Source organism: Carettochelys insculpta, chromosome 12, assembly GCF_033958435.1.
Source record: "Carettochelys insculpta isolate YL-2023 chromosome 12, ASM3395843v1, whole genome shotgun sequence".
NCBI classification, from domain to species: domain Eukaryota; kingdom Metazoa; phylum Chordata; order Testudines; family Carettochelyidae; genus Carettochelys; species Carettochelys insculpta.
Genome location: NC_134148.1, coordinates 46,174,981 through 46,197,857, shown reverse-complemented (window position 1 = coordinate 46,197,857; position 22,877 = coordinate 46,174,981). Strand labels below are relative to the sequence as shown.

The 22,877-nt window shown below is 51.8% G+C and overlaps 1 protein-coding gene across 1 annotated transcript; it reads right to left on the bottom strand.

The window, feature by feature from the left end:
• Positions 1-1,014: 1,014 nt before the first annotated feature.
• CATSPER2 (cation channel sperm associated 2) lies at positions 1,015-20,904 on the bottom strand. The gene is made up of 12 exons (XM_075007224.1): positions 20,811-20,904; positions 19,686-20,150; positions 18,663-18,836; positions 16,309-16,377; positions 15,093-15,265; positions 14,258-14,413; positions 12,640-12,764; positions 11,756-11,934; positions 11,009-11,108; positions 2,474-2,574; positions 1,990-2,151; positions 1,015-1,249 (listed from the first exon to the last, which is right to left on the bottom strand). Exons 1-12 carry the CDS (start codon positions 20,902-20,904, stop codon positions 1,218-1,220), a joined length of 1,830 nt encoding a protein of 609 aa, XP_074863325.1. The 3' UTR covers positions 1,015-1,217.
• Positions 20,905-22,877: the final 1,973 nt, after the last annotated feature.

The window sequence follows — 22,877 nt, the reverse complement described above, 5'->3', positions numbered from 1 at the left end:
AGCAGAGTGGGGGGGAAAGGAACCCTGGGAGAGCTGGACAGTGCCTCTGCCCTGGCCCTTTGGGCAGCAGCGTGGAGCAGGAAGGGGAAGAGGCCGGGCTCAGGCCAGACTTGCTCTGTGCTGCAGTGCCCTCTAACGGGCAAGGGAGAGAAGCATGGTCCGCTGAGTAAGTCCTTGCAGCGGCAGTAGGCAGGCTCGGCTGTGGAGCTGGGTGACAGGACCATGTCTGGGACAGAGGGCTACTCTGCAGGCACAATGGCTCATCAACCAGAGGAGGGGATGCTGCCCCAAGCAACTGCTGGCGGCCTGGGGCAGGACACACCAGATGCTGTGGGGAACTTGGTGCTCAGGGGTTTGCGGACAAGCTGGTCTCTGGCTCAATGTACACGTTCCTGTGAGGTGGGCCTTACCCCTGCTATGCAGAGAGACTTGTCTGTGATCTCCAGCCCAGCCTGGAGGAGCTGAGAACAGAGCCCACTTGCCAGAGTAGCAGTGCTGACCTCTGGCTCCTGCCTCTCAGTTCTTCTGATGCTAGCACCAGGGGGAGGCACAAGTGACGGCCCTAAGAACTGGTGCAGTGGACAAGAACTGAGGGGAATCCTGCAGACGAGGTGGGGGCGGGATGCTTTGAGCTCAGATCTCTAAAGAATCCAGGGTTCACATTGATTCTTCCTGCTGCTGGCCACCTCCTACAGCAAACTGAGAGGAAACGCTGCCCTGCCCTGCCCTGCCTACAGCAGCACAGGCTGGACAAGGCCTGCAGCTTGGAGGCTGCTTCATGACCCAACATGCTTGGAGAAGGTAGGAGGCTCTGGCAGGCCAGCCATGGTGCAGTTAGCTAGTATCAGCACCTCAAGTTGGTGATGTAGGCAGGTGTGGGGGCACTTGTGCTGTGTAATGGAGGGGGAGACGCTGAAGGTAGAGGAAAGGGGGTGGAGGGCTGAACCCTGGTTGGTAGCATGGACTGATCAGAGTGAATCAACTCTCCAAGACTGCAAGGGTTAGCTGCTACTCCTTATTCTAGCTCAGGTCTTACAGCACCTCTGGGGCCAGCTGCCTTGAGCCTGCCATGAGATTGGAGATGGAATATCGAAGCCCAGGGGCAGGAGGGGAGCTGTCCTGCAGGCAGTTCTGTAGTTCTCTGCAGCAGTGCAGTGCTGGCTTCTCCCCAGACCGAAGGGCTCTCTGGCTGCATTGAGCCCCTTGGACAGGGCTTCTTACCTGTCCTCCAGGTTCAACAGGGCCATGACTGTAGGAAATAAGAGTGAGAGAGATCCAGATGTTTGCTGGGGTGAAGAAATAGGACCAGCCCCTGCTGCAGTCAGGGAACAAAGGGGCTGGGCCAGCTCTGACTGATCCGCTTGTAGCAGCAGTCCTGCAGAAGGACCAGGCCAAACATGCCTGTGCTCAGACTGGCTAAAGCAGTCAGTCGCTTCAGTTGGCACCCTTGGCTGATGGGGTTGCCATGGTGCTGAAGGGGCTCATCCAGCTGTGCTGAGCATCTGGGCCTAGACAGCAGTGACTGTGCTCAGGTGATGCTAAGTGGGGAGGAGCAACACATCCCAGGGTGGCCAGTGCAATAAACCAAAAGAGCAGAGAATCAGAGGATGCTGGGGAGCTGGTGCCAAGACATGGGAAAGGCAGTGCCTCTGTGCACTGTGTGAGGAGCTGGTGCAAACAGGCCCTGTCTTGAGGTGACTGCCCTGGACAGCGTCTGTTGTTCTTGGTACTTAGTTACAAATGGGGGACAACTAGCCCTTCGGATCATAGCAGTGAACTTAAGCAAACAGGAGAGAACAGCAGGGAAATTTCCTTGCAGGGAGCTTTGTTCCTTAGCTGGGGAATTTTCACTGGCATGTGGGGGGGAAGGACTGAGCTGCAAATGAGAACCAGCAGGTAGAAAAGGGGCCAGGCAACAGCCTGAAGGGATGCATCTGGGCTTGTTTATGCTTATGTGCCGCCTCACCCGGCTGCTTGCCCTGCACTCACCTGCATAATGCTGCAGCTTCTTGCGCTCTTCCAGATTGTGCTGCAGCTGCTCCAATAGTTCGAAGTAGCGGAAGAGGGAGTCACTGGGCCACACTACCTGCCCGTCCTCATCCGCCTCCACCAGGCTCTGCAGGTTCTGATGGATGTAGGTTTCCCAGTCCACTAGCAGAGGCAAAGGCTGTAGCTTCAGGTCTGACAAAGGCCCCCCATGATCCCTGTGCACCTCCTACATAGTAGCATGACTGAGCCTGCCGTGTGGGAAGGTAAAGGGCCCCTCTTTCTCTAGTATCCCTTCCTTTGGGTTCCTGCTACTTGGGGAAAGTGTCTTTCTGCAGCCTTGGGTGTGGTGCTCCCAGGAGAGGGGATCCCCAGTTGCAGCCTCCACAGTGTAGTGGGCTGCAGTTAGCTAGCTCATCGCTGCTCTGCTCAGGCCCTGCACCTGGGCAGATGCTCCCCCGATCTTGTGTGGGGCACATGTACTTACTGTCCTTCACACTCTGCCTTGCTACCAACTTGTACTCCAACTGCTGTGCAGGAGGAGCTGCCTCTGCTCGTGGGCCCAGCTCCACACTGTAGTCCTGGGACCTGCTGCTGAGAGAGGAACCCAACATATGAGTGGAGAGAAATGCTGCTGGTTCCAAACCCTGCCAAGGGCTCTGGGCCCAGGGCATACCAGCTATCCAGGTCCAGCTAGGGTGGGCAGCAGGCCACCGGCAGTGCAGAGGCTGTGCCCAGACAGCTGTATATTTATGCAGGTGCTTTTTTGCAGGGCTGAGATCTGGGCTAAGGCCTGCAGTCCTTGTCCCTCTGAGGACAGTGGGCTGTGGTGAATAAAGGGTGGGCTCTCTCTGGGGACTGGTTCCTCTGGAGCCTACCCATCATTACCAGCTTTTAGTGCTTATGGGGCATCTCTGGGCTGTCTGCTGCAGCGAGCTGGCTGTCTCTCCTACATGGCCAGAAAGTGGTGCATTAACGAAGCTCCAAATGCCAGGAGCATGAGAGAACCCACACTCTCTCAGGCTGGGGCTGTCCTGGGAGAGCACTGGTGGTGGAGCTGCTCCCAAGGGGCAGGGGCAGGAGCAGGAAGGTATTGGCTATGGCCAGAGCTCCCTGTCTCTGCCAGGAGGGTGTGGTGTACGGCATGGGCAGTGGTTGTGAGGGGAGCTTGCAGTTACGCAAGTAAGGTCTAAAGTTCTGCTGCAAATCTGTTGGAAGCAGCAGAGGAGGAGAGACCTGGGTGTTGCTCATCCTGTGACAAGCATGAGCTACCAAAGGGATGCCTGCAAAAAAGCCAGCCCCTAGCCGGCAAGGAATTTCCAACAGAAGAGCATTTGTGCCAACTGCACAGTTCTGGTCCAGAAAAATTCTGATTGGCGCAGATGAAGAGCTGCTCGGGGAGCAGAGGCTGTGGTGGATGGGAAGGCTATGACCTTTAGCCAGACATCCCAGCCATTCAGTTAATTAAGTTACCTGTAAAGGGTTAAATCCAGACATAGTAGGTCCCTGAAATCTCTAGGAAGCGCAGGCAGGTAGCCAGGTGAGCCAAAGGGAAGAGTGCAAGATTTAAGGCACAGAACCAAAAATAGTTATCAAGGTTGACAAATCAGAAAAATCCACGAAGGCTTTTTAGACTGGGATCTGATTCCAGTGCTCTAGAAAGCAGGGTGTTCAGTGTGCACGTCTGTGACTGAAAGGGGAGCTATTATGGAAATGTGGTTGGAGGGGTGAGAGCTTGGGCTTACCCCACAGAGGGACATCCCAAGTGTCTTTTTGGGTTCTCAAAGGGGTTTTTGCACTTTAGTGGCAGCAAATCACCCAGGGTCTGGGAATCTGTGGCCCTGGGGAGGGTTTTTAAGCAAAAGCCTGTAGTGGCAGGGTACTTGGGTACTTAAGTTCTTGCAGGCCCCCAGCTTCTGCAACTTGAAGTGCCAGAGTGGGGATCCGCACTGACAGAGGCACTGCCTTGTGAAAGGAAACAAGAGTTGGTCCTGTAGCCTAGCCGTGGGGAAGGCAGAGGAGGATGACCAGTGGCTTTAAACACAGTTGGGGGAAAACACCATGGCAGTGAAGGGCTATTGACGCTAAAGGATAAACAGGCTAAGAGCAAATTCAGGCTGGAAATGAGAAGGTGGTGTTTCATCATCAGAGGGTGAGGCCCTGGAACAGGCCTCAGGAGGAGCTCTGGAGGGAAAGCTTAGCTTAGAGAGTGGGGCGCTTTTTGGAGTGGGGTTGTGTCACAAGCTTGCTTGTGATTGGGGATGCAGAGGCGCACAGAGCTCAGCAGCAGCAGAGTACCCTCTGGGCATGTCTTAATGTCTGCAGTAACTGCCTCCAGCTTCTCTGGTGCACTCTGCTGGAGGGCTTCTGTTTGGTGTAGGTCTTAATCCCCTCTGTCTGAAGCTCTGGGGTGACCACTGCTCGGGACGGGACAGGGAGCACCAGTGCTCTGAGGCAGCACTGAATGCATCTGTGTCTCAGCTGCTGTCTGGCTCATGCTCACGTGTTCAGTCGATGTGTTCCACAAGGTGGGGGGCGGGGCAGGAATTTTCTCCCAATACAGCTTGGCAGCGACTGGGGAATGGGGAGATGTGGTGACTTCTGTAACTTCTGTTGTTAACCCGGTGTATGCCTCAGCCTCCCTTATGCATGGCATGGCTACCACTGGGCAAGGATTCAGTTTGCTTTCAGAGCAGGCTGAGACGTGGGGTGGTGCCCTACCTGTCTGAGTGCACTGAATGGGCTGAAAAAGGGACTGGCTCACCCCACTCCACACCAGTAGAAGATCCAGAGGCCCCCCCAGTCACAGGCCATTAATGGCTAACAACTCTTGCCCAGCGGGAGGAGAGGTTCTCACCTTTTCTCAGGGAAGCAGAGCAAAGACACCTCCACTACTGAAGAACAAAGGATGAAGGGGGGAAGTGGGAGGACTACAGATTGGGTCTTTTCACCTGGTACCTGCCTAAGGACGGTGGTCAGGGAGACAGACCTGGCCTGAACCTGCCTTGGTGGCAGTGTGGCAGGGAATTGCTCTGGGCTGGCCAGCAGAGACCCTCATTTCTCTGTGCTGACCCAAGGCCTCCCTCGGCTGGGTCCCACTGACTACAAACTCGCACAGCGTGGGTGTCCTGCAGAGTGGGCAAGTCACCGCCCTGCTCCTGCTCCGTTGCCATCGGACTTACTGGGCTGAGCTCAGCGGGGGGGACCAGGAGAGCTGGAGTCCCAGCAGTTCGGGCCCCCAAAATGGTGTGTGTGGCCAACCCTGAAGTGAGGACCCCCCCCCCCCCACAGGAGTCTGGGCCACCAAACAGCTTCCTCCAGAAGACTGGAGCTCAGCTTCTATCCTGCAGCTTCTGCAGCCTTCTGTGGGGTTTGGTCACTTGCTCAGATTGCCCAGGTGTATCGCTGTGACCCTAAGGCCCCGTATTCACCCCAGCATATTGTACAGTCCTGGCACAGAATGTGCTCTGAGGAATCATTGCTCAGATTGCCCAGGTGTATCGCTGTGACCCTAAGGCCCCTGTATTTACCCCAGCATATTGTACAGTCCTGGCACAGAATGTGCTCTGAGGAATCATGTGGAAAGTTCTGACTCCCCAACTGGCATGTTTTGATGTGGGTCTGCAGTCTGGAGCAGAGGGTGCTGAAGGGGTTGGCTGATGTGACTGTAGAACTGTTGGCCTTTACCTTTGAAAACTGGTGATCAGAGGAAGTCCCAGACAATTGGAAAAAGGCAAACGAAGTGCCCATCTTTAAAACAGGGAAGGAGGAGAATCTAGGGAACTGCAGCCTGTCAGCCTCACCTCTGTGCCCAGAAAAATCCTGGAGCAGGTCTTCCCTCCAGGAAGCCACTTTGAAACACTCAGAGGACAGGAAGGTGATCAGGAAGAGTCAAGATGAACTCAGCAGAGGCGAGTAATGCCTGACCAACCTGATTGCCTTCTCTGAGGAGAGAACTGGCTCTGGATATGGGTAAAGTAGTGGACATGATGCGTCTTGACATTAACAAAACTTTAGATGTGGTCTCCTGTAGCATTCTTGTCAGCATGCTGAAGTTGTGTGGCCTGTAGGAATAGACTAACAAAGGTGGGAAAGCTTTCTTGAGTCTAGGGCCCCACAGCCAAATCAGCTGGGGGCCAAACCCAAGAGAGAAGCAAACCGAAGAAACCTCACTGACAGGGTCCCTCACTGAACAACAAAAGAGGAAACTCCCTTGGTCCCCTCAACAGCCTTAGCCACTGGGGTGAGGGAAGGACTAGTACATTTTGGGGCCCCTCTAGGTTCTGGGGTGGGACCAAAAAGAGGGGTTCAGTGTGGGAGAGGGCTGCCAGAAAGTGGGCTTGAGGTCTGGGGGTGTAAGCAGGAGGGAGGGTACAGGAGTGGGCTGGGGTGGGAGGGGAGGTGCAGGAGCAGGAGCAGGCTAGGGATGGGGGATGCAGGAGATAGGGGGCAGGAGCAAGGTGGGGGGAGATGGGTGAGAGGCAGGGAGCAGGGGGAGGTCTGGGTGGGAGGGGTGCAGGAGCAGCTAAGGGGGAGTTGGGGATGGGGGTGCAGCTTACATATGCAGCACCCCTGTGACATACATGGCTCTGCCCTCCCTCACCACTGCTCTCTGCTGCTTGGATTGGCTGGAATTCTGGCCAATCAGAGCGGCAGGATGAAGCCTCCCACCCCTGCTGCTGCGGTCTTTCCCCTTTTCCCAGCTGGAGGAACAGCCATGACAGGGCCCAGAGCTGCTCCCTGTGCCCCATCAGAGCCTGGGGGCTGGCTCCAGCCTGTGAGGCTCAGGGCTCTACAGCCCCCCTTCTCCCCACACATGCCAGGTGCTGGGCAGGGAACCCCCAGTTCAGAGGCCAGATCCAGGCAAGCCATGGTCCAGATCCAAACCCCAGGCTCAGGGTTCTGCACCCTGGACTACACAGTGGATAGAAAGCTGGCTGGATCCTGACTCAGTGGACAGTGGATCAGTGGCTTGATGGCTAGTTGACACCTGGTGTCCAGTGCAGTGCCCTGCAGCTTGATCATGGGCTGTGTCCCTGTAAGCTGCACACACAATACAGGTGCACAGAAGAGGCTTCTATACCAGCCATCTGCTTAGGAGAGCCACAGCAAGTCTGCAGATGACACTAAGCTGGGAGGAGGGGTAGATGAGCTGGAGGGTTGGGACAGAGTCCACAGTGATCTAGACAAATTGGAGGATCGTCCAAAAGAACATAAGAACGGCCATACTGGGTCAGACCAAAGGTCCATCCAGCCCAGCATCCCATCTGCCGACGGTGGCCAATGCCAGGTGCCCCAGAGAAGGAGAACAGAAGACAATGATCAAGTGATTTATCTCCTGCCATCCATCTCCTGCCCTTGTTCTGAAGGCTACGGCACCATACTTTATCCCTGGCTAATAGCCATTTATGGACCTAACCTGCAAAAATTTATCAAGCTCTTTTTTAAACCCTAATAGAGTCCTGGCCTTCACAGCCTCCTCGGGCAAGGAGTTCCACAGGTTGACTGTGCGCTGTGTGAAGAAAAATTTCCTTTTATTAGTTTTGAACCTACTACCCATCAATTTCATTTGGTGTCCCCTAGTTCTTGTATTATGGGAAAAGGTCAATCATTTTTCTATATTCACTTTCTCCACACCATTCTTGATTTTATATACCTCTATCATATCGCCCCTCAATCGCCTCTTTTCCAAACTGAAAAGTCCCAGTCTCTCTAGGCTCTCCCCATATGGGACCCGTTCCAAGCCCCTAATCATCTTAGTCGCCCTTTTCTGAACCTTTTCTAATGCCAATATATCTTTTTTGAGGTGAGGAGACCACATCTGCACGCAGTACTCAAGATGTGGGCGTACCATAGTTTTATATAGGGGAAGTATGATATCTTTTGTCTTATTATCGATCCCTTTTTTGATAATTCCTAACATCCTATTTGCCTTACTAACTGCCGCTGCACACTGCGTGGATGTCTTCAGAGAACTATCCACTATAACTCCAAAATCCCTCTCCTGATCTGTCGTAGCTAAATTTGACCCCATCATGTAGTACGTGTAATTTGGGTTATTTTTTCCAACATGCATTACCTGACACTTACCCACATTAAATTTCATTTGCCATTTTGCTGCCCAATCACTCAGTTTGCTGAGATCTTTTTGTAGTTCTTCACAATCTGTTTTGGTTTTGACTGTCCTGAACAACTGCTGAGGTTCATCAAGGCCACATGTAGAGTGCTGCACTTAGGATGGAAGAATCCCAAGACTCTACAGGCTTGAGAACTGACTGGCTAAGTGGCAGTAGTGCACAAAAGGAGCTGGATATGCGCTAACAGGGTGCCCTCGCAGCCAGGCAGGCTAGCGGCGCATTGGGCTGCATTAGTAAGAACACTGCCAGCAGATCTAGGGAAGTGACTGTACCTTTCTGCTTGGCACTAGGGAGGCCACAGCTGGAGTACTGCACCTAGTTGTGCACACACACCCACAGCCCCCCACAAAAGAGTAGAGAGGGTGTGGAGCAATGGGCGAGAGCCCAGCAGAGGGCAACACAATGAGAGGGCTGGAGCACGTGACTTATGAGAGGCTGAGGGTTTAGGCTGCCCAAGAGAGGAGTTGGGGGATTTGATAGCAGCAGTCGACTACTTCAAGTGGGGGTTCCAAAGAGGATAGAGCCTGGCTATTTTCAGCAGTGACAGATGGCAGAACCAGGGACAATGTCCAGCTGTCTGTCTGGTGTGCACTGAGAGTTAGGGATGTGTGACGCAATTGTGACCACTTGTAACCAGCTCTGCCCTGGACAAAGGAATGCGTATGTGATTCGCTGGACAGCCTGCTCTTCAGACTGAGACAATGAGGGTCCACTTTTGTACATTAGGCAGACAAAGCTGTTACGCTGCCCTGTGGGGGAAGAAAGCTTGGAGCACCCTTCCCCAACAAACTCCCTGTCACCTTCCTCAGCGTGAAGGAATGACCGTCACTTTCAACGGTGACTTCAGAAGAGCCCATTGCCCTCCTGGCCATGAAACGGGATCAGCTGACGGAACGCAGCATCACTGTCATACAGAAGGGATCCAGGTGGGGGCTTTTCTGTAAGCTGATGCCAGGGTGGCAGGTTTGTAGAAATGTTGGTGTTGCCCAGAACACACACAGCCACCATCCCTCCCCCACACTGCCTAAGGCTCTGGGAAGGAGTTGGGAGGGAGTCTGGGTTGGAGAGCGGGTCTGGGGTGCAAGCTCTGCGACAGTTTGGGGGCAGGCTGTGGGAGGGAGTTTGGGGGCAGGCTGTGGGAGTGGCAGTGCGGGGAACGTACAGCGCTTACCAAGGTCATCTCTCTGGGAGCAGCTCCTAGGCGGGGGGGGGGGGGGGGGTCAGCAGCCTTCTGCATGCGGCTGCCTGCTGGTACCAGCCCTGCAGGTCCCATTGGTTCCAGGAGCATTGGGGGTGGGGCGTGGCAGTACACAGAGACCACCTCTCTCCTAACCCAGGAGTATGCATGCAGCTGTGCAGAGCAATCCGATGGGAAGCCACTCTAGCCCTACTGTGCTGCTGATTGGGGGGGGGGGGGGGGCCTGGACCACTTTAATTCACCAGCGGATGTGAGGGGAGGAAGCGCCCAGGGACAGCTGGCAGGGGGCTGGGAGAGAGAGACTGTCCACAGCTTTGCTGGAGCATGGACCCTGGGTGCCTGCGTCCAGTTAGTGCCATGCTGGTGGGTAACATTGGAGATGTCTGTGTTAATCCTGTATGAGGAATGTGGGTACCTACTAGTATTACATTTTAAAGTCTGGGACCAACCAGGGGGCAGGAGGGTCCCTCCCAGTCTGAGGGAAGGCATTTACCTACCTGCCTCAGAACACTGGCAGTCCCACTTATATGAAGGGGGGTGGTAAGCCAACAGGAAATGGAAAGCAGCGTGAGCTCACCCAGCTTTTGAAACCAAGCCATGGACCTTCCAGAGACAGTAGTAAGGACAGCCCTGTCTTTGGCATCTAGCACTGGACAGGCGGTAACAGAGGTCTTGCAAGCTGAGAAAGACGGGCCCTTCAGCCCAGTGGGGAACCAAAAGTGTAGGTGACAAACTTTCTTTAGGCAAAGATCTTTCACCTAGAAAAGGTGCTGGCTTCTCTCAGCTTCTCTCAGGGAAAGTCAACTATGGTGGTGAAAATAAATGGTTGGGCAGAGATATCAGCTTCAACAAAGCCTGCAGCTTGTTAGAGTAAGCTGGAGACATGTAGATGTGTGTTGTAATCGGTTCTAACTTCATTTCTGTTACTTGGCATCACGTACCCTAGGACCTACTGACTGTCAGCTTTTATTTTTACTGTAGAATGTATTAAGTACACAGTGCTGTGTGCATGGCACAGGGAGTATTATCACAGTACGTTTGCTGGGGAAGATGTTTGGGGCTTGTGATAAGAACAAAACGTGCTATGGCTGACCTGCCAAGGCGAGGACTGGATCTTACACAGAGTATGGAGGTGGGGAGAGGTGGGAGTGGAGGTGTGCTGGCTTCAAACTAAGTAGCAGCCAAGCCTGGCAGCCAGGAGGGAGCGTGACTGGTGTGCAGCCAGCAGGCGGCTGGGTTCCGAGCTTCTGGAGCAGGGCTGGCTAAGGCACAGACACGGCGGGTGTGACATGCCTGCTCATTGCTGACAGAACATGCCAGACAAGGCGTGAGAGCAGGAAAGCATGAGCTGTAAGGTGTTGCAGGGCAGGTGCTGACCCATCCCCTTGCCAGTCTGGATTGCACCCTTGTCCTGTAACCATCTCACATAATCACCTTCCACCACTGCAGGGGCCCTGGGCACTGACACGCCTCGATCCCTCCTGGGCCCTGCCAGCGGCAAAGGATGCTGGTAGCTCCCGGGGGCTGCCGTACTTGGTCTGATTCTGGTGCCTGAGGTTAGTGGGCAGGCAGGAGGCAGAGACGGCCTGGGCTATGTAGCGGGGCAGACAACATGACCTGGTGGTCCTCGCCTGCTCTGGGTGGCTCCCACTCCAGGCCCAGGTGTGGGGCTGCTGTGCTCACTCACCTCTCTCTAATCTGTGTTTTAAATAAATCTGCTTTTTTCTGGGTCTCTATCTGCTTCACCTCTTCAGTCAGGTCACTCCGGATAGTCTGGAAGTTAGTCACTGACAAACCAAGAGCCCCATTAAGCCTTGAGGGGTCCTGCAGCTCTTAGAAGGGTTAGCCAGGGCACAGAGGCTTCCTCCACACTATTAACCTTCCTAGGGCCACTGCTGCCTAGAACATCCTGGGCTTTATGCCTGCTGCACGGGGATCCAGGGCAGCAGCCAGAAGATTATCTTCCACACCGGGTTCATTTCTGCTTGTCTGTTACCACAGGCACAGCACATGGTACCTTCTGCTAGTGGGTGGTCTTCTTGGAGGACCAGGGAGCTGGGAGCAGGGCTTGCCTCAGCTCCTGGCCAAAACAGGGGGACGCTGAACACTTGGCATCAGTCCTCCCGCTTTGTCAGATGTTGCAGTTGAACAGGTGTGACCAAATCACAATCCTGCCCCTCCCCTGCCCATGACTCTGCTCTCCTGCGCTCAGTCCCTACCCTGGAGGAAGTGGTCTACTTGTTCAGAGAGTCTGCAAGGGCGAGCTATGTCCTGCATTCATAAAGGTAACCCCCCACCCCCAAATTAGCTGAAGCAAGAGCCACCAGAGGCTGGCAAGGGCCCAGACTTCACTGTGCAGGGGACCAGATGTAGCAACAGGGAGCTGGAGCGGGTTTTATAGGGGGCTGTGTGGGAGGGGCACCCAGGCACTTACCCATAATTGCCACAAAGATGTTCCTGAACATGAAGGACCCAATCAGCAGCCAAAGGATGATGTAGAGGCTGCTGATGACCTTGTTCATCTCAGGTATCTGCCAGATGTCCTGTAGCAGGGCATACCAGTGATCCATGGTGAAGAGAATGAACAAAGTCACCAGGGTGTTGTGGAAATCCCTGCAGACAGAAAACCACGTAAAGGTGTGCTGGGCCCCAGGGTGGGCTGGATGTGCTGCTCGCTTGAGCCCTGGTCATGTCTGCAGGGCCGAGGCTGGCTGCTTTGCTGGGGGAAGTTGCAGCTGAGTCTGAGCACAGAGGCTGTGGTGGTGAGGAGAGCTGCACGCTGCAGTGGAGCAGCTGGCGTTAGTTGTAGCTCTGATGCTGGGGAGGTGACAGCATGACACTCAGGCAAACCGTTTGTTTAGCCCCAGCATTCTGCCATGCGCAACAGGCAGGCTCCCATCACATGGAGGATTAGGTCTAACACGTACTTGTCAGACGCTGCCAGGGCTTGTGAGCTACGACTTCCTATTACTGCTATACAGCACCACCACCTCCCTCAGTGCCTGAAATCCACCAGAGAAGGGTGCTGTCAAGAACAAAGCCTGATGTTTGGGAGCTGCTAGGCCTCCAGGGTGTTCTTCCATGAGTGCCCAGCTGTAAAACATCAGTGTATCCCCCAGCCTAGGGGCACCCACCTCCCCACTGCTCTGCCCCTTCCTTCCAGCGGGCTCTGCAGCCCCAAGTCCTCCCAGAGGCTGAGATTACACAGCTGAAGAGCAAGGGGAAAGAGTAGGACAACTCCCCACTACGGCCAAAGGAAAGAGGGTGTTTCGCTGCTGCGTGACAAGGTATTGCACCCTCAGAAGCAGGGAGCTGTACCTGAAATACATGCTGTACTCCAGGTCAGTGCGATCCGACCGACTGTAGCTCTCAAAGAAGAAGATCCCAGCTACAGCGAATACATAGAAGAAGAGCAGGAAGAGCAGCAGGATGAAGTTCATGGCCTGTGCAGGGGAGAAGCAGAGAGGAGCAGAGACTGAGGGAACTTGGTGCTGATGCTCCCCAGGGAGTTTACAGTCTAGATTAGTTAATCAGTTAGTCTATGAGGTGCCACAGGACTCCTGGTTGTTTTTGTGGATACAGACTAATACGGATACCCCTCTGGTACCAAAACAAACCAGCAGTCATGTAGCACTTTAAAGACTAACAAATGATGTATTAGGTGATGAGCTTCTGGGGGACAGACCCACTTCTGCAGCTCTACAGAATTTCCAGTCCAGACCCAGATATATCGCACAGAGGTCCAAAAAAACTGCAATAAAACCTGACAAATCAAGTACATGAACTGAAGGAGGGGGGTGAGGGGAAAGGAAATGTTAATTGTCTTGCCTGAGATCAGTACAAACATCAAAGGAAGGGAAGCAGTCCTAGTAACACGTGAGATAATTCTTGTCTTTGTTCATCCCAAGTGTTAATGTGTCCAATTTGAGTATGAACTCCAGGTCTCAAATCTCTCTCTGTAATCTGTTTTTAAGACTCTTTGTTGTAGGATGCATATTTTCAGGTCTTTGACAGAATAGCCCACTCCATTGAAATGCTCACAGATTGGCTTATGTGTACTGAGATTCGTACTGTCTGCTCACTGTCCATTCATTCTTTGGCAAAGTGTTTGCCTGGCTTCTCCAATGTACATTGTAGGGGGCATTCCTGGCACATAATGGCATATATGATATTGGTCAAGGTGCACGAGAATGAGCCCCTGATCTTGTAATTAATATGGTTAGGTCCAGTGATGGTAACCCCAAAATAAATATATGGACAAAGCTGGTAATGGGGCTTATTGCAAGGAAAAGTTCCAGGATTAGTATGATTGTAGTGTAGCCTGTGACTGCTAGTGGGAATCTCTCTTAGGTTAGAAAGTTGTCTATAGGAGACCACATGCCTGTCACCTGGGGCCTTCTGGAGTGTAGCACCATGTTAGTTTTATTGCAATCTTTTTGGACCTCTGTGCGATATATCTGGGTCTGGACGGGAAATTCTGTAGAGCTGCAGAAGTGGGTCTGTCCCAAGGAAGCTCATCACCTAATACATCATTTTTGTTAGTCTTTAAAGTGCTACATGACTGCTGGTTTGTTTTGTTGGAATACAGACTACCATGGCTACCTGTCTTACTATTCAGCCTGCAAGCCTCTGATACCAGTCAGATGAGACACAGTACAGCAAGAGGGGTGGGGTCAGGTGGGGTTGAAGGACAAGGCCTAGGCAGTGAGGAGAGAAACACACACATGAGCAGTGAAGAATTCCGGCACAGGGGTGTGTTTAAAATGCATCTATGTGAAAGCAACAGCGGCTGGGTTCTGTAAATGGGCTGGTGGCTGTGCTGGGAGGCCAGCGCTGTGCGCCATGGGCAAGACAACGCTGAGAGAGTAACCAACAGGGGCAGTTCGGCACATGCCTTTGCCCACCAGCCCTGGTGCCTGTCACAGTGGATCCCTACCTTCAAGGTCTTGGCTATCGCAAGGATAATCACCCGGACGTGCCGGAACCTGGAGAAGAGCTTTAAGGTGCGGAGGACACGGAAGGCCCTGATGATCCTCATGGCAGCCATCCTGTTGGTTATGCCAACAAAGTCCAGGAACTCGGGGATCACAGACTGTGAGCCAAGGGAACAGAATGGCAAGATGACCATGCACAGGCCATACTGCCCCGCACAGTCAGGCCAACCTACCCCACCAACACTGGAGAGGGCATCAACCCATCACACCCCCACCACATTCTGCATTGCAGACTTCTCCTCTGAGCCCTGCGCCAGGCAAGCAGCAGCATCCACTCAGTGTGGGAAAGAATGAGTCTGCACCTCCAGAGTCACAGCTTTAGATTAATCAGCTGGAGTCTTCTCTGCTTCCTAAGCTCTGAGCTTTTGTGCGGGGGTGGTCACATCCTCCAGCATTTTCTCCCTACCCAGAAGTGCCCTTTTATGCATTCTTGTGTATGATGAAAGCTGGAGCTTTGCAATCACATGGCTGCAGGAGCTGGGGCCAGGGTGATACCACGTAGCCCAACGTGGAGGTACTGGAACTGGGTGATAGGCTGCTCCCTGGAGGGCAGAGGTAAGCATCATAAAACCACTGGTAGTTTACTGGTGTTTGGGGACAGTACATGACCATTACCAAGTGTGAGTAGCCCAAGAGGTGCAGTTTCTACTTTGCTGGGATCCCTCTGAACTGAGAGTAGCACTACACCTTCCTGCCCCGTTACCTGAGATGAGGAGGCACCAGGAAGCTAGTCTTCTGGGCCTTTGCCTCCACCACATCCCTCCCCACGGCTCTCACCACCATGGTAATGCTGAGGTCAAAGATATTCCAGTTGCTTTTCCAGAAGCCTCTGAAACTGACAATCCAGTTCAGCAAAATCTCCATGATAAAAATGAGGAGGACGACCCAGACTGTCACCTCCAAGGTGAGCTTCAGGCTCAGCAGATTGGCATCCGTCTTGCCCATCACCTCTGAGAAGCACAAGAGACAGTTGCTGAAGCTGGGCTCCAGCCAAGTGTTTGCAGGGGCAGGAAAACAGCGTGGTGGAGGGGAGGAGCAACACTCCGTGTCTCACTGATCATTCTACCTGCCCCGTACCAGCTGAGGGCCCAGCTGTGCTCAGAACCACAGCTGGGCCTAGAGTCAGAGAGGAAAGCACAGGTTCAAAACCGCCAGGAACTGCTCCCTGTGAACTCTGAGGCACTTGTAGGCAATACCCTGTGAGCAGAGCGCTCAGGACACGTGGTGCAGCTGTGCACACGCCTGTTTCCATGGGAGAAGGGGCGGCCCACTTGGTATCATTCAGCAATCACATCCCTCTCCTTTGGTGCCAGACGTGGCTCCTTGCGAGAGGAGACGGGAGACGTAAGGATTGTAGCGATGGACAAAGGAGAGGGTTAGCAACACCCTCCCCACAGCTCGACAGTCATCCTGAGCTTGGATTGTGGCCTCCTTGGAGCAGGGACTTCAGTCTCTGCCAGGCAGCAGAGTCTTTGACAAGGCGAGCATTGTAGCACACCAACTGAGTGTAAAGAGCAGGGGGCTGAGTTCCCAAGGGGTGTGGGAGACAGATGGGAGACAGACAGTACCAAGCAGGAGTGGAAAGAGCTGAGAGAGGCCAGATTTAGGGCAAGGGAAATGAACCTATGGGAGGAACGGGTGTCCAGTAATGAAGGGCAGAAACAGCCATCACCGCTCTCTGGGTATCAGCTTCCACATTGCTGACTCTAGGCCAGGGCAGCAGTGATTGAGAGCAGATGCCATCTGATGGCTAGCTGGTGGCCTAACTGAAATAAGATGGGACTCTGAATTCAGAGCACGGCCAGGTACCTACACCACCAAACCACCATAGCTTGCACCAAATGGTTTTCTCTTTGGCAGCCTCCTTGCTCAGGAGCCTCTCTTGCCTCTGGGGGCAGGCTGCAGAGGCCGGAGCCCACCGGCATCGTATATGCTTGGGCACAGAGTGGGTCAACCCCCAGAGCTGTCAGGCTGGTGCTACATGCCCTCTCACCGCTTTCGACCATAAGAACCACCATGTTCAGGAAGATGAGGCAAATGATGAAGCTTTTGAAGATGGTACCTGGGTTTCTTGCTAAGAGACATGCAGGAAGCTGCGTGTTATTCCATCACTTGATAGGGACTGGGGCACCTACACCCAAGAACTCAGAAGACAATGGGGAGTATCCAGAACAGCTCTGTTGCTGAAGTAACAGAACTCTGCACACAACCCCCAAACTGGCCCAGCATCCCAGAAAGCCCAAACATGAGCCCACACATCTTATCACCCTCGGCAATGTGCCTCGGCCACTGAACCAACAGACACAAGGTCACGAGCTGTTTACGCCTGACAGAGGAAAGGCATGTGGAGAAACAACCATCCACATGTCACTAGGAGCCTCAAAGCGTCCACTTCTTGACCTTCACCTCTATCGCTACGTGGGTCACCCTCCCTGTGTATGGTTCCGGCCTTTTCCTGTAGCTGTACTGCAAGGCCTAAGGGCTTCATCTGCAGCCAGACTGAAAGAGCAGCAGCAGTAGCTGTAATGCAAGGAGTCACGGCCTCATATTCCACCAACATGGCATTAAAACAGTATAATGCCAGGCTGTTCAGAAGGCCTTGTCCTAAGAGCACCCACTGTCACCAGATAAAGACACGGATCTCAGGGTAGTTAAAGAAAACTTAGTCTGAGTCACAGCATGTCAATAGCTGAGGTTGTGGAATCCTCGTTCTATGACTATGGTCCTCCCCTTCCTTTGGTTTGTCCATATGATCTGTGTCTGGTTTTTAATTGTTTCCATCTGCTGCATAATTAATTTTGCTAGGTGCAAATCAAGGTGGAGGGTACAATGGGTTAGGTAATTCTGTTGCAGTAGATTAGGATTAATTAATAAAATTACACTAACATACACTGATTGGTGAAGGTCTAGCTAAGCAGGACTCCAGTTTCACTATATACACTGGGGTCCGAGAAGGAGAAGACTAGCAGGAAAAAGTCAGGAAGGGAAAGAAAAGAAGACCTGGCAGAAGAACTCACCTCTCAGACCCAGCCTAAGCGCTGCCAAGACTCCTTTGCATGACCCTGATGTGCAGCACACAGACTCCAAACAAGCCTGACTTTGCCTGGCCAACAGAGAAAGTTTGCCTGCCTTGATCCAGATCGATGGGCATGGCACTGTGTGCTTAGCACGGGCATTCTGCTTGCTTAGTAATTGTTAACAGAGAGTAAGACTATTCACGTGTAAGGCATTTTCACTGGTAAAAGGTCCTGCACATCCACAGGAAGTTATGCCCTGAGCCCTAGGAGTTGCATCAGGGTTATACCTTGAGCCCTAGGATCCAGGTGAAGTTGGGTATCCCAGTCTAGAATGTGGGAATGACAGCGAATTTTGTGCAGCAAACACCCATGGCACTTACCCACTCCTAAGAACATACGAACAGCCTTAATGGGCCAGACCAAAGGTCCATCTAGCCCAGTGTCCTGTCCTCTGATAGTGACCAATGTCAGGTATCTCAGAAAAATGAACAGAACAGAATTATCCAGTGATCCCTCCTCTATCAAACAGGCTTGGGACACCATTCCTACCCATCCTGGCTATTAGCCATTGATGGATCTGTCCTCCATGAATTTAGCTGGCTCTTTTTTGAACCCTGATAAAATCCTGGTCTTCACAACATCCTTTGGCAAGGAGTTCCACAGGTTGACCATGCATTGCTTGAAAAAAAATACTTCCCTTTGTTCGTTTTAACCCCTGCTACCTCTTAATTTTATTTGGAGACCCCTAGTTTTGTGTTTTGGGAATAAGTAAATAACTTTTCCTAATCTACTTTCTCCACCCCATTCATGATTTTATAGAGCTCTAACATATCCCCCGCTTAGTTTCCTTGTTTTCTAAGCTGAAAACTCCCAGTTGTTATAATCTCTCCTTCTAAGGCAGACATTCCAAACTGCTAACCATTCTTTTTGCCCTTTTCTGAACTTTTTCCAATATTAAGACATATTTTTGAGGCACACAATATTCAAGATGTGGACGTTTTGTGGATTTATATAGAGGCAATAAAATATTCTGTGTCTTATTTTCTATGCCTTTGTTAATGATTCCTAACATTCCATTTGCTTTTTGGCTACCTCTCACTGGGCTACACTAAACCAGACCTTCTGTACAGGTGGAAAGCACTAGCTGCTAGAACCACAAAATGCAGAGGTGGAAAAGATTTATGCAGCCTGTTGAACTCCCCTGCCAGCCAACTCCCCAGGACTTTGTCCAGTCACAAGCTCCGGGGAGCCCATCAGTTCTCTTGCAGCTGACCCTGCCTGCCACTCTTAGGCCCAATGGCAGTGCCGATCCAGAGCTGGCAAAGGATACTGTTCAGGACCCAGGATGCCCACATGGTCAGGGGAGGCCACTGGCTGCAGCGCACTTGGATACGATTGCGTAGGCGTTTCTCTGGGGTGATGACGGTGTGCCTGACTGGGGTGATGTTGAAACGAACCAGCTGGTGATGGTCTGTGAGCATCACCTTCCTCTGCTTCTTGGGGTCTATAGGGAACAGAGGCACAGAACCCCAGGGCATTCCTGGAGGACACACAGGCTTTTCAAGGACGAAGAGGATCCAGAGGACCCAGCACAGCCAGGCCTGTCCCCAGCAGGACAGCAAGGGAGTTTCAGTCAGTAAGGAGAGGGGATGAAAATGCCTGTTCTCTGCCTACAGTGCAGCGTGATCTCCCTGGAGGAGCTGCACAGGTGCAGAAACACACACATTTTGCCAAGATCTCTCAGGTATTTAGGCTAACATCCACCCATTCCCATTAATTTGAAGAGCTCAGCTTTTCCTACCACAGCCAAAGTCTGAGCTGTGGGAAGCAAATCAACTAGGAGAGCAGCCTGGAGAACTTACCCAAACCACATTATACAGCCCCCAACCTGGCTGCAGCCCCAGACACATCACATCGTGGTTTGCAGCTAGGATGTGGAGGAAAGCCGATCAGGCTGACACCGCCAGGACTCTAGCTTTGAAACCCAGAATCTCGCCCACACCTCCTCTGGAGTCAGTACTTGGCTAACGTCAGCAATCTGGCTCTGGGGGAGGGAAACCCCCATATACTCAACTCACAAAATGTGAGCACTGTGTCAAACCCTAGGAGAGGTGGGCTCACCATCCTTGGTGCCCAGAGCTCTCTCCAGTGTCTTCATAGCAGCCAGTCAGCACAGAGACACTTGACAACTCTGCCCAGCTGAGAGAAGCAGAGGGCTTGTTGCTGGGGGATAGGGGACCCTGCCTGTGGTTTGTGGGAGAGGGACGCACTCCAGGTGATATGCAGAGACACGTCCAAGCTCCTCATTTATTCCATTCCCTCATATGTTGGCATGGTGAGGGAGGCGTCTTACCAAGGAAATCCTTAACGTTGTGCCGTGGGATGGCATGGCTCAGTCCCTGCAAGCGGTCAATCAAGCAGAAGGTGTAGATAAGCTTGGAGCGAATGGCATCAGCTCGGGGAAGCAGTGTAAATGGGGAGCTGACTTTGATGTGGGAAGCATCCTCTGGACTCTGAAAAGAGAGAGAAATCCACAGGGTGGAGCCATGTGAAAGAGACACCCCCCGACGAGAGCTCTTACCTGGGGATTCATGAGTCCAGCGTGGCTTTTCCTTCTTTTCTTTGCGACTCAGAAGGTTCTGTGCTGTAACATCACAGAACTCCGCTATGACCTCACAGTCTAGACTAAAGGAAGGGGCCTGGGCTGGCAGGTTCTCAGTGGAGAATGAGCAGTGTGGCAGAAGGAAATTCCTTTTCTTAACAGAGTTTTCATGGAGAAAATCAATGTTAATTTTAAGTTTATTTTTTGCACTTTCATCTATTTGAAGACCCACAGTTGTGGGAAGTCAGGAGGGTCAGACAATCATCTGACAGTCGGTACCGAGGTTCAAAAAGTTAAACGTTACAGTCAAAGCGCACGCTGTCAGCGCCCACGTCAAAACATGCGCAGTATGTACCCTTCAAGCAGGCTCAAGTTCCAAGCAGCATGTGTCTTACTTTGCCTATTTGTAAATGTCTTTACTCACCACTGGAAATAATTGTTCGCCAGTTTGTCTGTGTGGTGACATCACTGTTTGCCACCACTTACTGATGCCAAAAAATCTAACCCTACCAAGGAATACTATGTGCCTTTAATCCTTCAACCAGGTGGAGCCAACAGCAGCCAGGACTAGGTTCAATATCTAGGGGTTCACCTCCATCCATCCAACAGAGAACTGGCCCAACTCAGTCACCTGGGAAATTCACACACCACCAGGGTGTCTCAGAGAGGTGATTCTTCCCCACTCACCGGCACAGAATCAGAGGGTAGAAAAGATACTTAACAAAAGGGAGGGAAGTACCTTGGCATTAATTTGGGAAAACACCCCATACAAGGCCATAAACACAAACCTGGAGTAAGAGTCCCACCCCACCTAGGCTGGGCAATGTCCTTGTTCTCTCAAGTTTTTAAGACCAGCAATCTGAGTTTCCCCGTCACTTGCCCAATCCTTCTCTGCTCCCTGCTCACAGTCGCTGCCCTTGGTCAGAGCAGACCTGGAGTTCAGGGGTGCAGCTGCAGGAGTCACTCCCATCCTGAGTCAGAGAGGGGCAGGGATGGGTAAAGAGACATCTTCACAACATCCTCTGGCAAGGAGTTCCATAGGTTGACTAGATGCTGTGTGAAGAAATACCACCTTTTGTTTGATTTAAACCTGAATCATAGAACACTGGGACCGGAAGGGGCCTCGAGAGGCCATCAAGTCCAGTCCCCTGCCCTGACGGCAGGACCGACCACTATCTACACCACCCCGATAGACATCTATCTAATCTGTTCTTAAATATCTCCAGCGAGGGAGATTCCACAACCTCCCTTGGCAACTTATTCCAGTACTTGACCACCCTGACAGTTAGGAACTTTTTCCTAATGTCCAACCTAAACTTCCCTTGCTGCAGCTTAAGTCCATTGCCTCTTGTTCTCTCCTCAGAGGCCAACAAGAACAAGTTTTGTCCCTCCTCCTTATGACACCCTTTAAGATATCTGAAAACCGCTATCATGTCCCCCCTCAATCTTCTTTTTCCAAGCTAAACAAGCCCAATTCTTTCAGCCTTTCTTCATAAGTCATGTTCTCCAGACCTTTTACCATTCTAGCTGCTCTTCTCTGGACCTTCTCTAATTTCTCCACATCTTTCTTGAATTGGGGGGCCCAGAACTGGACACAATATTCCAGCTGAGGCCTAACCAGCGCAGAGTAGAGCGGTAGAACGATTTCTCGTGTCTTGTTCACAACACACCTGCTAAGGCATCCCAGAATCATGTTTGCTTTTTTTGCAACAGCATCACACTGTTGACTCATATTTAACTTGTGATCTACTAGAACCCCTAGGTCCCTTTCTGCTGTACTCATTCCTAGACAGTCTTTTCCCATTCTGTATGTGTGAAACAGATTATTCCTTCCTAAGTGCAGCACCTTACATTTATCTTTATTAAACTTCATCCTGTTTACTTCAGACCATTTCTCCAATTTATCTAGACCATTCTGAATTATGACCCTATCCTCCAAGGTAGTTGCAACCCCTCCCAGCTTGGTATCATCTGCAAACTTAATAAGCGTACTTTCTATGCCAATATCCAAATCATTAATGAAGATATTGAACAGAACTGGTCCCAAAACAGACCCCTGCGGAACCCCACTTGTTATGCTTTTCCAGCAGGATTGAGCACCATTAACAACTACTCTCTGGGTACGATTAGCCAGCCAGTTATGCACCCACCTTATTGCAGCCCCATTTAAGTTGGACTTGCCTAGTTTGTCGATAAGAATATTATGCAAGACCGTATCAAATGCTTTACTAAAGTCTAGGTATACCACATCCACTGCTTCTCCCTTATCTATGAGTCTCGTTATCGTGTCAAAAAAAGCTATCAGGTTGGTTTGACATGATTTGTTTTTTACAAAACCATGCTGGCTGTTCCCTATCACTTTACTACCTTCCAAGTGCTTGCAGATGACTTCCTTAACTACCTGCTCCATTACCTTTCCTGGCACAGAAGTTAAGCTGACTGGCCTGTAATTTCCTGAGTTGTTCTTATTCCCCTTTTTGTAGATGGGCACTATATTTGCCCTCTTCCAGTCTTCTGGAATCTCTCCTGTCCCCCATGACTTTCCAAAAATGAGAGCTAACGGCTCAGTTACTTCTTCTATCAGCTCCTTGAGGATTCTAGGATGCATTTCATCAGGCCCTGGTGACTTGCAGACATCTAATTTTTCCAAATGGTTTTTAACTTGTTCTTTTTTTTATTTCAAAAACTAACTCTACCCCTTTTCCACCAGCATTCACTATGTCAGGCATTCCTTCAGACTTCTCTGTGAAGACTGAAACAAAGAGGTCATTAAGCATCTCTGCCATTTCCAAGTTCCCCGTTACTGTTTCTCCCCCCTCACTGAGCAATGGCCCTACCCTGTCCTTGGTCTTCCTCTTGTTTCTAATATATTTGTAAAAGGCCTTCTTGTTACCCTTTATGCCTGTAGCTAGTTGGAGCTCATTTTGTGCCTTAGCCTTTCTA

What these genes read in the sequence shown, in the direction of transcription:
- CATSPER2 (XM_075007224.1), bottom strand. Translation starts at nt 20,904, where the DNA reads ATGGGAGTGACTCCTGCAGCTGCACCCCTGAACTCCAGGTCTGCTCTG. An exon ending in CGATAGCCAAGACCTTGAAG is followed by an intron (nt 12,765 to 14,257) that starts GTAGGGATCCAC and finishes TCCCCTGCACAG; the next exon opens with GCCATGAACTTCATCCTGCT. An exon ending in AAGGCAGAGTGTGAAGGACA is followed by an intron (nt 2,152 to 2,473) that starts GTAAGTACATGT and finishes TGCCTCTGCTAG; the next exon opens with TGGACTGGGAAACCTACATC.